General features: G+C 35.7%; 1 protein-coding gene across 1 annotated transcript in view; it reads left to right on the top strand.

Moving 5' to 3' along the window:
• The window catches only part of PDGFC (platelet derived growth factor C), a 140,674-nt gene that overhangs the window by 96,241 nt on the left and 29,391 nt on the right, over positions 1–15,042 (top strand). The window contains exon 3 of the mRNA XM_030026148.2: positions 6,332–6,512. Within this exon, the coding sequence (XP_029882008.1) occupies positions 6,332–6,512 (181 nt within the window). The remainder of the gene's footprint in view (positions 1–6,331; positions 6,513–15,042) is intronic.

The following is a 15,042-nucleotide window of genomic DNA, read 5'->3' on the forward strand; positions in this document are numbered from 1 at the left end:
TCTAAAATAAATGTATTCAAAGTAGGTTGGCGCAGAAACTACAATCCATATTTGGTGAATGGCAGTTAGAAATGTTCTCTGTTTATACCTTGAGTATCTTTATTTCATGGAAAATTTAGACATGGCAGGATACTTGGGGTTTTTATGCTCATTTGCTGTATTGGCTGGAAGTGATGTTTGTGTATAATTAAACATCATTTTCTGAGTACAAAAACCTGACCTCATCGGTTATTTATTTGGATTATATCTGGGTATGCTGTTTCTTTCCAGTGACTGTTAAAACACAGTGTGTGTAAGATCAGCAGATACAGGTACTACTATGGAAACTTATTTCATGTCAAATCATTGCTGTTCCATCATCTTTTCTCTGTTTTTAAGTTAAAACATAAAGCATGACAGAAAATGTAGAACGTAACTCTTTTCTCAATTGTTGGATAATCTGTAATGATATCCAAAGGAGTTTCCTCTTATAGTGGAAGGCACTACCAAATCCTCCTAGAGAGGATGAATGCTAAGGGTGAATTGCCCATGCTGTGAGCCTCAGGAACTGGAGTCAAATGACTCTGGGTAACTTTTTTCAGAAATTCGTATTGGAAAGACAAAATCCAGAGGGAATATTTTAAATAGTTACTATTTTATATCAGGTAGTTTTTAAAACAACAGTTTTCTTCCAATAGCCTGACTATACTTTCACTCAAAGTAGCCCTAGTCAAATATTTCTGATAACGTTGAGCGGAATAATTTTTTTTTGAACTTTTACCCTGCATGGAGTATTTGCTGGTGGTGCCACAGGGTCACCGTGTCAGCCAAGGTGCCCTCTCCCTTCTGTTCCTCCAGGAAATTTGCTTTCTATACCATTTGAGGATTTTTCTCTGCCACCTGACTAGCAAGTGGAGTTATTAATAGCTAACTTTGATGTGCACTGCTAGTGGTTTGTGATTTCAGGAACCTTGTAGTTACTGGGCTGAATGGGCCAATCTTTCCCAGTCTGAGGTTCATGATAGATACTGCTGTCTGGCAACAAATACGAAACAGTATGATGTAAATAAATGCTTCTGAAAGGCAAAGTAATTAATTAAACAGCTGTTCTGAAGCTTGCAAACTTGGGTGGTAGGTGGTTGTACTACCTGGCCTGGCCTTATTGGAGGGGAAAAAAAATAATAACAAAAGTAATATTTCCTCTTACATAAAGTGAAAAATAATGCACAAGTACCTGCAGTTTCATTATTACCAATTATTTAATTTTTGTGTCATTTTGATTTTCATCTCACATGATGTGTCTTTTGTTTCTGTGCTTTGGTCTTTGAGGAAAACATACTTCAGTCTCAGTGAGAGGGGCAGTATTGGTAATAGAAAAGAGGAAAGTTCTCCACCTATTGAATGAACGATGCAGTGCACTCATCTTTTTACAACTGTATTGCTACATCTGTAGGCTTTTAGTTTGCCTGAAATCCACTTATTTCTCTAGTCCAGCATGCCACTTTCTCCGGCTTTCTTCCTTCTTGGGGTCTTCCCATTTTCCCTCTGCTCTTTTTTGCATTCCCCTTGTCCCATCATGCATTTTTGCTGGAGATTGTACAGCATGTTGACCTGTGGGGAGTAACAAGGCTGGTTAAACAAATTGGGTCTGCCATTAGATACTACGGATTTGAGTGCCTCTGTCATGCTCCAGTGTTCCGTTTTCCACTCGGATAAATGTGTGTCTGCCCATCAGAGCGTTACTGGAGAGCTGGGTTGATTGGAGGAGGCTTCCAGGATTTATCGCAAGTGAAGGCTGACACGCTTTGAATAAAATGTCTTCAAGCTAAATGTTTGGCTTTACTTTCTTATATATGTAAATACAGTGTTTATTTCACAAAGAGCAATATGATTACTTACAGATGTGATTTAAAAGTGATCTAAGAGGTGAAGACTATGTAAGGTGTCACCATTACCCTTACAGTTTTGTCTATACAAATACACAGTTAAGTCAAATGATGGAAACCAAAAATATTTTTCCATAGGAAATTCAAATATTTCAGTAGCAAAAATGAAAGTTATTTCAAATGGAGGTGGAAGAGGGAGAGGAAATATTCCTTTAAAATGATGGTGTTAAAATTTTTCTTATAAAAAGATCAAAAGTATATTTTCATGATGATGGTTTTTAGTAATTTCCAATGTTTCCAATATTGAGGCTGTCCAAATATAAAGCATCTAAGTTCTATTCAATAACAGCGTGTCTGGTGAACTGCCAGGGGACCTTGAATGCTTTTGGTCTGCAGCTGAGGTAGGTATTTTGGTGTGCTATGCTAGCACCAGGAAAACCTTAGAATTCCATGTGCTTTAAAACAAGTTGGAACAGAAATATTACAGAGTCCCACAGGACACTGTCAAAAAAAATGATAGGGATTGTTATCAACTTCCTATTTCTTCATGTAAAAAAAAAATATAAATTGAAATGGGTTCTTATCAAAGGGGGAAGGAAAAATATATTTCACCTTTTGCAAGCTGTTTTAATGGGCGTGCTAGATTTTTGTCTAGCATGCATCTATATACAGATGGAAAGGTCCAACGTCACTGATATGACAAAGTGTTTTACCCCGTGGGTTTCTGCTTCTTACATTCATTGATATATTTGTGGAATTCCAAAGGCAGAGGGAACCCACAAAAAGGTCACAAAATTGCAAGCCAAGGTAAACAGCCTGTCAGAGTATGTTTAGCAAATGCAGTGTAAACCACAGAAAAAATATAGAAAGGAGAGGAAAACCTATTCCCTTGGAAAATACATTTCCTGGTTGGGAAGGCATTGAAGTTCAGAGTTGCTTACATTGCTTCCTTGCTCTTTTCCAATAAATTGTCTTTGTTCAGGTTGTTAATTCAGTCCACGGTCCCAGGCACCGAGGCTACAGGCAAGAGGAATACATGTCCTGCAACAGGTATAATGGAAGGCATTATGGGCATCACAACTAAAGGCAAAAGCATCTTTCATCCCAGGAAAGGAGATTGGACTACCTCTTTGTCAAAAATTTTGCTTAGTAATATTTGAATAATGTATTGAACATAGATACAGCGCCAGAGCATTTCTTTAGTCATTGTCAGAGGGTTGTGTTTTCTCCTTTGTACACTGCACAGAAGAGAACGATTCTTTGTTTCGTTCAGCGTGCATTTTAACATTTTTTACTCCATTGCAGATGGAAAATAGCTTCTCAGTTCTTGGTTATTTATCCTAGTTTTCCTGCATTTCGAGTACAAGCCTGTCTTGATGTGGAAATAGTTTTGGATGTCTATGCTATTGTCCCCACTGCTCTTTAGCCCTGTGACGTGAAGATGCAGAATTATGTAGCACAATCCTGTAAATGCTAAAGCATCTGAAACACTTTGGTTTGTTACTTTTCACAGCAAGTTCAGGCTTCAGTCCAGATGTGCTACGCAAGGAATTTTAGTTGCACAGAAGATTTTTTCGACAGGCTCTTGCAGCACATTCAGCCTAGATAACTGACAGGAATAAAGTTACTGGCTAAAAATGTCATTATGTCCAGGAAACATGTGAGGGACTTTTTTCTGTTGACATAGACAGAATTTCTAAAGATTCCCCTTGCTGATGGTGAAATATCTATATTGTGCAGGGAGCTCCACCTACATCTGTGTTCAGCAGTAAGAAACCAATACTCATTTCTCATGTATTTGCTTATGAAAACAGAATTTTTTGTCTACAGCACCAGACTTGTTTGTTGAACATAAAAGAACAGAAATCCTCTATAGGTTCTGAGGGAGACATTGCAGAAAGGGAGTGATCATTGTAAACTCTGTTGTATGTACTGTACCATGTTGCCATGAGAAGGTTACATTTGATTGGCTTATAAATTAGGTTTTAGTAAATCCCTTAAATAGTGATAATGGTAATCATGCATGCTGCAGCGCAGTACTAATGAGTGCTATATAATGATTAAAGTGTTTCCAGATTGATCACTTGGAAACAAGTGGATTTCTGATGATCAGAATGGTATTAGGGTGGGAGAAGGGTGGCTGACAAACCTCTCAATCAAGGTAACACTGATAACACACAGAAAAAACATAATTATTTTGATTACAAATGAGAGCTTGTTTACAAATACCACATACAAAGATCAAGAAGAAAAGAACTGAATATAGAAGAAAAACACTGACAAACAGTATTATTTGGATCTGTCATGTATATCAGAAAGCTGAATTTTATTTGGGTTTTTCAGAATACATATTTCCCTCTATTTTACCTCTCAACTAATGGAATTAATTAGCATTATTTTAAGGGTCTAAGATTTAAACTGTGGAATTTAAGTTTCTCTTTTACTTCAGGGTACCAGGAGACCAAAGGGTGCAATAGAAAGTACTCTGCAAGTTACTTAGAAACACTAACACCTATACTTTGCCTGACCCCCCAGACATCTTAAGCCTAAGTCAATAAATGTAACAATTAACTTATTCACTCTTTACAAATCAGAAAAGTAGATAATTATTTAGTATTCTTAACTAAAAAAAATTAAAATGTTACCTTTAGAAACTTCATAAACTGATTTTAAAAAGAAAAAAATAAAATTCACTGCTCAAAATCAATTTGATAAGTGTGTTGAGCCCTGAAGTCTTAGTAAAATTAATGTACACATTGCCTTTGTAATAAATTGTATACCTGATCATAAAGTAAAAACGCTGGTGGATCAGTTAAAGGAATTAGTTACTGTTTGGCGGGGGGGAAAGATGGTGATAAAGTAATTAGTATCAAGTTCAACAAAGATTTAAAACTGTGGTACATGGCAGTAATGGATTTTGAACACAGTTAATGAGCATATTCATTGCATTCATTTTTAATTAAGTGGAAAAAAATACTGGTCCTTTAAATGGAGATAATAAATGTGCAAGTCAGTCTTGCACAAACATGCAACACAAGAATTTATTGCCTGCTGTCTAACTAGGGAACTGGGAATCATTATAAAGATTAGCTTTACTGAAAAGAAATCCAGAAAAATCTTTAGTAGAAAATGTTTATGGGGTAATAATTTTCACGTTAAATATTGCTTGGCATATTTGGTAGAGTGTGTGTGCGTGTTTTGTAAAATATGAGTATTTGCTGTCATCAGAGGTAGGACTGTTTGTACCCTTGAAAAGGACTCAATGCTATTTACGAATTTAGATTTACTTGAGACTTATTTAGTATATAACTACACATGTAAGAGAACATAAAAATACCAGAAACCTTGAAACTTTCTCAGAGGTGTGTTAGAATACAAGTTGTGGTTTAAAAGTAAAACGATGACTTGGAAAGCTACATCTGTGAGCTTCCACACGCTTGCCGTGCATTAACCGATGCTCTCTCGCCTTCCCAAACCACTGGGCCATGCTGCTGCTGGGGCTCGAAGAGTTTCAAGCTGCAGCAAGGGAAATCCAGCTGAAATGCTTAGTGTTTATTCTGTCAGTGGGCAGCTGGGGAACTGACATGAAACAGGTTAAAGCACTGAAACCAGATGCACTTTCTAGAGCAGTGGCTTTCAATGTTTTTATGACTTGGGAACCCCCCTAAACGTTTCCAGTGGAAGCGAGGACCTTTGTGTGGTGTATTGAAGCTTATTGATGACAATTGACTGGTGTTTCTTGGTTATCTTTCATGGATCTATTTGAAGTTGTTCACAGATCCCCAGCGATACCCAGACCACATGTTAAAAACCAATGAAACTAAATCAAACCTAATATGTTTCATTCGCTCTAAGCTCCCAACCCATATCTCTTTTGTCAATATTACCAAAATATCAGGTTCTTCTGACACGCAGTACGTCTAGGTCTTTGCTCAACAAATGTCTCACTGGGGTATGAATAAACTCAAAATGTGCTTCCAAGTTTCCCTAAGCCACCTTAACCTTCAGGAGCTTATTCACCACTGGTATTACAAGAGAGCAAGTTTTCCATACCAAAAAGCCCCTGAACTTTCACTGGTGACATGCAGTATACTGTTAGTGATATTGCAGTACGAATTACTGTGCCACACTTAGGCAATTTCAATCTTTTTTCTCTGACTTTATTCTGCCGTATCCCACGTGTTGTAATTGCTTTCCATAAGGGGAGCAAACAAAACCATACTCATGGGTCTTTTCAAAATGCTAACTCTGCTTTTATTTTTTTAACCTCACTGCATGATTTTATTATGTATTTAAGCCAGTAGCAACTTGGAAGCCAAGTTTAAAATAGCTGGCTTTGGTAGCATACTTTCAGTGTTAAAAAAAAAAAAAAAATTGCAAACTGCAAAGTCAGTTTATTGATTAAAGCAGGAATTTTTATAGAAATTTTATCAGTAAATAAACATTTGATTTTCTTTTCTGTTCAGGTATGACTTTGTAGAAGTTGAAGAGCCTAGTGATGGCACTGTTTTAGGGCGCTGGTGTGGTTCCAGTAGTGTGCCAAGCAGACAAATCTCCAAAGGAAACCAGATCAGAATAAGATTTGTGTCTGATGAATATTTTCCTTCTGAACCTGGATTCTGCATCCATTATACACTTCTTATGCCAGTAAGTAACATGTTTCAGATTGGAACATTTCACGAAAACAAAATCTTTGAAGTGGTAGCTCAAAAGAATCTTTTAATAGCTTAGGATTAATTACTGTTTATTTCTTAATAATGAGCAATCTGTCTTCCAGAATTGTACATTTTGTTTCTGTTTTTTAACTGAGTGTTCTTGTGGTTCTTCTTGGATGGCTTTGGACTGGGAAGTTGTGGGCTCGGTTGTTTGTGTGGAAACTTCAATAAAATGTTTGCATTCCTAATACAGTACTGTGAAAAAAAAAAATCTAGCTTTGAGAAGAAGAAAAATCAGCATAAGAATCAGCTGTGTGACATTGAAAGAGTATTGGGAAGTTACAAAGACGACTGAAGAAATTAACATTTTTATTAGTCAGCTGCTATTAGACATATAAAGCCAAATGATTATACCCAGTTCAAAACCAGAAAAGTTCTTATGCTTCTGGATATGACAAAGCAGACAATGCATAATACTCATTTTCCACTGCATTTTCCCTGGAAACTGTACTTTAGACTTCTCTCGAATGTTGCTTAATGCTCGTAAATTGAAGGTATTAAACAATAGTAATTGTCTAAAATGTGACTATTTTCACTGTCAACAGGTTTCTGTTACCTTTTTTCACCAAATGAAAGATCTGTGATAGCAAAACAATGTTTATAGATTTTTAAGGATGAGGTAGTGTTCTGAAACATTAGAGTGGAGCAGAACAGGGGTTGACTTGATTTAGAATAGGTATTCCATATTTAAAGAGAATAAGGAGTATTTCTGTTAAATTCCTCATAATTCACTTCGTGGCTCTCCTAAGTAGTCTTGTGGTCTGTGGTATTTGGTTGGTGGAAAATATCTGCAAGCTCAATAAAAAATTGATCAAAAGAATCCATGTTGTAACCCCACTGAATGCACTTCACTCAAAATGCATTTGGCTTGCTTATTGCTTTTGCCATTTTTGCCTCTTCTCCCCATTTGCAAAACGTCAGTTACTGGGAAGAAGCAAAGAACAATTCCACATATCTTTTCAACAATTCATAATCTTCTACATAATATATTTAGCATACTGATGATGACGTCAGTGAAGTGTAGCAGTGTGTGTGTGTGTGTTTGTGTACATACATATATATATATATAGATGTTATTTTCTGTTGTTTTCCTATAAGTATGTTTAAATATTTAGGCCTAACTAAGAACTATTCCTAAAGTGATTAAAGATTTGATCTGCATATTTGACTCTTTTGTGAGTTAGACCCTTTTGTTAGTGGAATAGTATGACTTGATAATGATGAATTTTGAAATTAAATAAAATGTCAGTCAGTCTCCAAACCAACTTGAAATATGGCCAGGTTTAAACTCTCATACACCCAAAGGCAGAATGTAATAAGTATGTTTGCTTTTAGAAAATGGTAAAAGAAAATCCCTAAATAGATGTATTTGTGGGCTGATGCCAAATTTTGTTGTTGCAGCTCTAGTATTACATACTACCTGCTACATATCTATCTGACTTATGTATGAAACAATTTCTGTTGAATGGATTAGGCAAAGGCACCTAAAAATACCAGAGTATATGTATAATTATCTTTATGCCGTGCTGTACAAATGGTCTGAATTTATTCCTTGATGTTTGATGGGGAAAACTTGTTATAACATTTAAATTATCAACACTTGCAAAACAATTCTTTAATCTTCAAAATGTTTACATCACTTATTCAACAGACAAAAACAGAGCTGACATCGTAGGACGCATGTTTAGTTCCCTGTTTTTCTCCATTAACAAAGCTTATATAGCATGTGAAGTATACATACAAACTGTTTTAGAAACCAAGCATGTTATCTCTCACATATGTAACAGGCAAGAGCAGCCCCCTTCACGTCATAGGAATTCGGAACTAGCCCCAAAATGCACAGTATAACAACTGGTTATTGGTTTGTGAGGATTAATTTCCAAATCTCTCTTTAAAAGGGCTGTCATCTTTTTCATCAAAAATTATGTCTTAATAAGCCATGCAAAACACAATTTCACATTTCAGACTGCAGATTGTAAATGAAATCTGTATTGCTGAGTTTCAGGATTAGACCTGCTTCTTGTACCTAGAGCAATTGAAAACTGATGCCCCAAAAAAGTGTTTTTCTTTAAAACTATAATGCTATCTTATCCAACATTTCAAAAGAAGCTAAAATTTACAGCCCCCCTCCCCTCCCACCTCCCTGCAAAAAAGATGTCAGCTGTAGGAATGAGTGTAAATTTTAAATGATTCTTGCAAAAGCATTACTGTTTCACTTAGTTATTCACTTCAACAAATTGGTCCTAAACAGTTAAATTTTTTTTTTTTTTTTTCCCTCATTTTTTGACAAGACGGGGAGGGGGAGATGCCTGGTAGACTAGCAATGAGAGATTGTTTGGGGAGAAATGAAGCAAAACTGAAATAAAACAGTGCAAGCTTGTTTCTGTATTTGGAGGCCACACACAGAGAGGGGCACCGGACACGTTTTCAGGTCTTTTAAAGAGCAAGAGAAATGGCTTTGTTTAAATCTGTTGTAATTTATCGTATCTATATACTTTTACTTTGTATATTATATTTCAAACCAATGTTTCACATGATGAATAAGTAGGGGAAGAATGGCTATTGATCTGATTGCTTCTAAGATTTAGTCACTCAAAAGGACTCACAGCAGTTCCAATGTCGATAGATAGAACATCATTTTCTAGAAAGGTTTACATGGGATTGTAAGGTGCCACATAAAAGCAGTGCACTTACTGTATACAAGCAGAATGCTCTCCAAAAAAACATGAAGCTTTTCTTCAGATTCTAGCTAATTAAACTTTAATTAATTTACATTTCTTCCATTTTAAATTGTGTACCCTGGGTACATCTACAACTTTCTATAATTCTGGTCTAACTCCACTTTCCTTTCCACTGTTCTATAGCTGCAAGTTAATTTTGTCTGGAATACCATAAAGTGGAAGGAAGTGTTGAAAAAGCTTATTCTTACTAAGAAAATGTAGTTTGTGTTATTTCAAAATTATTATGCTACTTTCAGCACAGCTGTTATTCTTAGTCACTCTTTTCATGGTCTGCCCTGTCACTTAGTCTGTGCTTACTGGTGAGCTGCTTTATTCACTAAGAGCTGCTTAGTGGTTGTTCTGCATTTTGACTGTTCAGCTATGCATTTATTAAAAGTCATGTTTTTGGCAGCACTATACCACCTAAACCCTCCTAGAACTTTATTGCAAAAACAATCCATATTTCATTTCTTTTCCCCTTCTTCTTACTTGCCCACAGTTACAGCTCTAATCCATATAGTAGCCACATGCAATTGAAGGAAACCTTATAAACTCTTATAATGTATGTTTGGGCTTCAGTCTTCCTAGTGACTTGTTTGGTTTAAATTATGTCAGTTACAAGCTTGGCAGAGAAAACTTGATGTAATAAAGTCCATTGTTACTTGGGGGAGCGGGTGAATGGGATACTTGATGCCTGAGGTGCCATTAAGGAATGCATGACTGATTGCCAAAGTAGTTATTAATTATTCAGGGCACTCAGAACAAAGCAGCTCCAGTTAAAGTTGAAGCTGGGGGTGACTGTATTCTCCTTCTTTTTTTGGCATATGGTAGCATGTCATTTGTCATCAAAGATCATGCCAAAGATCTTTGCAAAGAACAGACTTAACCCTCTTCTATGCAAGTGAAGATGAAGAGAAAAATCCAAGAAGCTGCCTAAAGACTGACCTAGCTTAAAAGTGACTTGGCAGGTGTTTTGTGATTTTGGTGCAGTACCTGTATGGCTACCTGGATTTCAATCCGAGATATTTTTTTTTTCTTTTGACGCAGAGATGCTGTTAGTAGTGCTCTTGCTATTAACAGTAATGAAAATTAAATTTAATACTGTGCAGATAATCTGTTTAGGGCTATCTATAGTTGTTCCTTTATTGCATCTTAATTGTCTAAGCTTTGCTCTTTTAGGGTTGAGCATGTTAATTTTGTTTGTGGAACCTTTTTAATTGAGCTTGTTTAATGAAAAAGGCAAATAAAATTTAAATGCTAATAGAAAAAGTGCATACCAATAGAACAGAGAAAGGAAAGCTCTCACCTAGCATTCCCTCCTTTTCAAAAATCCACAAATTTCACAGATACCAGGTGTGTATCTCGTATGTCAATACCAAAGCCCAAGAGAGGCTTAACTTTGGCTGCAATAACCGAAAATCCACCTGGAAACATCATAAAGGACATTACTGATCTCCCAAACAAAGGTTTTTCTACACTCTCTTAAGAAGTAATCAAAAGATTTTGGAAATAACACGTTTTCAGGGTTGTTTAAGCCAAGGTGGTATGAAGCAGCAGGAGAGCATAGGAGTGTTATTTAGTGCTTTGCAATGCTACATGAAGTGAAAAAGGGCTGTGAAAATCCTTCATATGATGGGAAGGACTCTTAAACAAAACCTCTGTGTTCAGACCTTCCACTGATTAGGTATAATGAAACCTAAGCCCAGATAAATCAACAAACTCCTAAAGATGCTCCAGCGTGCAAATTCAATCATTCAATTTTTTTTGTGTGGCAAAAATTCATTGTAAATCAGAGAGGTTTTTGGACTAATTCTTTCCTTGGAGATTTCATTTTGCATTAAATTTGTGCTTGAGGACTAAAGAGAAATTCCTTTTAAATTTCTTAGGTGAGACATTAAAGATTACCCCAAAATACATAGATAGGAGTGACATGCTTCAGGTTAATCAAAAAAAGTACAAAAAGTACAAAACTGAGGATGGCTATTATCCATGGCACCAAAATGAGAGAGGAAAAAACCCCTTTGAAGCAGAAAGAACCTATGAAGGATATCAAATCATAACATCTTGTTTTCCTGTGACCACATCTCATTCTGTCACAGGACATCATGAAAAGTTAAAAAATCTGTGTATGTGAAGCAGACCTGCAAAGAGACGGGGTTAGAAATAAATCTAGCAACATTGTTGTAGCAAAATTGTGGGCCTGCCCAGAAGTCCACGGAAGTGTGTTCTTGACCTGTACAACCTGAGATGTCAGTGTGGATTTTCTGAGACGCTAAAAGTAAGAGAGATATTTTGAATGAAATTGGGTGTCATGTAGTTCTTAAAAGGAATGAATGTGCTTACATGATAGCAAGTTTTGTACTCTGAAGGACTAGGTTCCTTTACCTCTGGCCAAAATTTGAATGTAGTTTCTCATGTAGTATATGTAGGCTATACCATTTCTTTTGTATTTTTCTGTGATGTTAGTTTTACAGGAAAAAGTAATTTTGTTTTCTTGGGCAGACTTTTTTTACAAATTCATTGTATATTTGACTAAGATTTAATTCATTGAATTTGGAAGTTTATTGTATATCCCACCCAGTTTCACTGTGGCAAAAGGTATAAAAAATCAGCTGGTTTTCTTATTTCTAAATAAGTAACAATAATTTCAAAATTAAATGCAATTTCATTACCACACCTCAAATGTCATGCTTTGTTTTTTTCTATTCAACAACTTCAGTAGAGTTTCTTCCTGAAAATTTCAGGGGTGTTCAGCAAGTAACATAACTGATTCTGGTTATGGAGCATTCACATAAGTCTTCAAATTGTATTTTTGAAAGACAGTATTGAGGGGAAGTCAAAACAAGTGAGGTTGAGAAGAGCTTGTGAAAACTGCTCTCCTTTTAGTCATCAATAGCATTATGTACAAGTTAGATCACTCTGGCAACATGTTTCAAGTAGAAATCAATGCCATAAGCAAGAGATGGGGTACTGCAACTGTCAAGAAAAAGCAGGCAGCCTTTTTTACTCCTTTCCCCAAATTATGTCTTTGATCCCATATTAACCCTCTCCTCCCACATGAAAGCAAATAGTAGAATGATTCAGTGCAAACAATGTTTAGCCTCTTTAAATGCCCTAAAAAGTGAAAAAGTGTAGAAAACATATCAGAAAAGTATTTATAATACATGAGACAGAATCTTTTCTTTAATTCCTGTAAGTTACCAAAGGCTTTTATTAGGTTTCCATTTAGTAATATTTATATTGTCAGGGACTCTTTTTTATTATTATTTTGAAACTTTATTAATGTGTCTTGTAGCATTATATATGCATATTTATGTAATTTGAAAATGAGTATTACTTTTACATGATCTCTCATTTATTGTAGTGTTCTGCAACAAATCTTTCATATGTAAGTTTTAATGTTGTGTGCTCTGTTGTTTTCAAAAAGTCTACAAGAGAAGTTAAAAGATAGAAAGAAGACTGGTTTTGTCTTGTCTTGAACAATTTCAAAAGTCTCCTGGAATGTCATGACTTTGGGAATGCTCTGGATGGTGTATGTGGGATCTTAAGTAACATTATTTCTGTTTGGGAACAATCTGAAAGAACTGTATTTTGCCAACTGATCAGAAAATAGAGAAAAAAAATCTGTACAAATCCAGGAAAGATAGTAATGTGGAAAATCCAATCTGCATTAGTGATGCAAGGAAGAGAATACATGGCACATGGGGAAGATGGACTGGGGTGAATTAACCAGCCTTGTAGATTACCACAGCAGTTACCTTTGGTGTTCCTTTTGTCGTTCAGTTTGACTTAATAGACATTGAAGTTTACACCTGCTGATAAGCAGGAAACACATTACTAATGAAAATAACTTTCAACCATTACATTTTAATATTGTAGTCCTGAGTATATTCTGGGAGTCCTCATTATGGGAGTGTATCCTTATAGTAAAACACAGTTAAATATTGAAGCTCAAGTTGTAAAAATAAGTAAATGTCTTTTATTGCATTTTGACATCAGAGTTTGAAGGACATTTCAGATTGTGATTTTTTTACTTAATGATATTGCTACCATTATACTAACTGATAAACTTTTTTTGAAGTAGTGTTTGAGTCTTTTGGTTGGGTTTTTTTTTTTCATTAAGTTCACTCAAGAAGGACTGATTGAGGTCTAATCAGAGCAATTACACAGAAGAAATTAACAAAAGAATAATACTGCCACTCTGTATCAACTATAAATATTAACCTAAAATTTGTTATTCTCTGTTTGCACCAACTTTCCTTTAACTGATCTTCAAAGAGATTATCTCTTCCTTCTCAAAATCTCACTTCTAAAACAGTTTTATACAAATGAATGAGGATCAGATCAAGCTGGTTAGTCTTTATCAGTCAGTAGTAATACATTAAAGCATTTAATGTGTGTCATGTATATTGGCATTTCAATTTGAAAATTTATTATTCAACAGAGTTAACAGTAATGTCAAGTTTCTAAGCCTTTCCAATTGCCTTCTCAGTTTCCCAAATATCAGGCTGCCTTGAATCAAACCAAAGATTGTCTAGCCCAGGACCCCGCAACCAGTGGTGGTCATAAGTGGATGGCAGGGAGCACTATGAGAAGGTCAAGCAGATGTGATTCTTCACCCCTCCTGTACTCCCCACTTACTAGCTATTTTTTGCAGAAGAGGGGGGATTCCCTGAGCCTGTGTGCTTTGCCTATTTAGTAAGCTGTGGCAGACATTCCTTGCAAATAATTGTCCATGTACCCCTTGAACCGAAGTAAACTTCATGCCTTCACAACATCCTTCGCTAAAATCAGATTGTATAGGCACCTCATAGAACAAAAACTTCAAACAACTGCTTTACTTGAGAGGGATATGTATGTATGTATATAAAAATGTGTCACACTTAAACTGTAAACTCACTCATCCCATGTAATTGGAGCTGTTGGATGCTACCTCGACATAAATGTTCCACAATGATGTCCAAATGTTCTTTTAGTCTTTTAAAATTATTCTGTAGTCATGGTTCGAATTTATTTGTTCAATCTTATTGATCATATCTATTTTAAAGAGTGCAGTGTCTCAGTTATTTGTGTGTGATTTTTTTTTTATTTAATAGTTTACTAAATGTTATATAAGCTACTTTTCACTTAATATGTTTGGTTTAAAAAAAAAACAAACCCACCCCCACTACCCCAAAAACCAACCAAACAAAACAAACAAACAAACAAAAAACCCAACACAACCTTCCTGTACTCCCAGGTCCCTTTAGCTCTGCTGGTTTAGGGTTTTTTTTGGCTACCTTTATCTTTATTTTTTATGTTTTAAGTATTACGTAATTGTCTAGTTGACTATCCCTTTTCCAATTTCCAGGATCAACATGTTATTCACAGCTTTTTGAGAAAGCACGCTGATGGCTTCTCTACAAATTCCAAAGCAAAGTGACTCTATCCCATTCTCAAAGTAATCCCCTGTGTAACTGGCACAGTCCTAGATTTTTTGTGCATTCAAATACTGAGACGTTGTGTCTGACATGCTTGCTAGTGGAAAAAAAGGTAAGCAAATGTACATTTGATATTAGGTTTCAGGCAGCACCATAATTTTCAGTTATGCTATTTTAGCTGCATTCGTGTCATATCCCTATCCATTATTAATATCTTAGTCATGCCGCAGTCCTATCCATTGCCTCACCCCACCAAAACAGGCAGTAACTAATCAGAGTGGTGTGTACTGTGCTAATTTTTCTTACTGTAATTCTGGTAGGA

The sequence above is a fragment of the Aquila chrysaetos genome, chromosome 1 (assembly GCF_900496995.4).
Source record: "Aquila chrysaetos chrysaetos chromosome 1, bAquChr1.4, whole genome shotgun sequence".
Lineage (NCBI taxonomy): Eukaryota > Metazoa > Chordata > Aves > Accipitriformes > Accipitridae > Aquila > Aquila chrysaetos.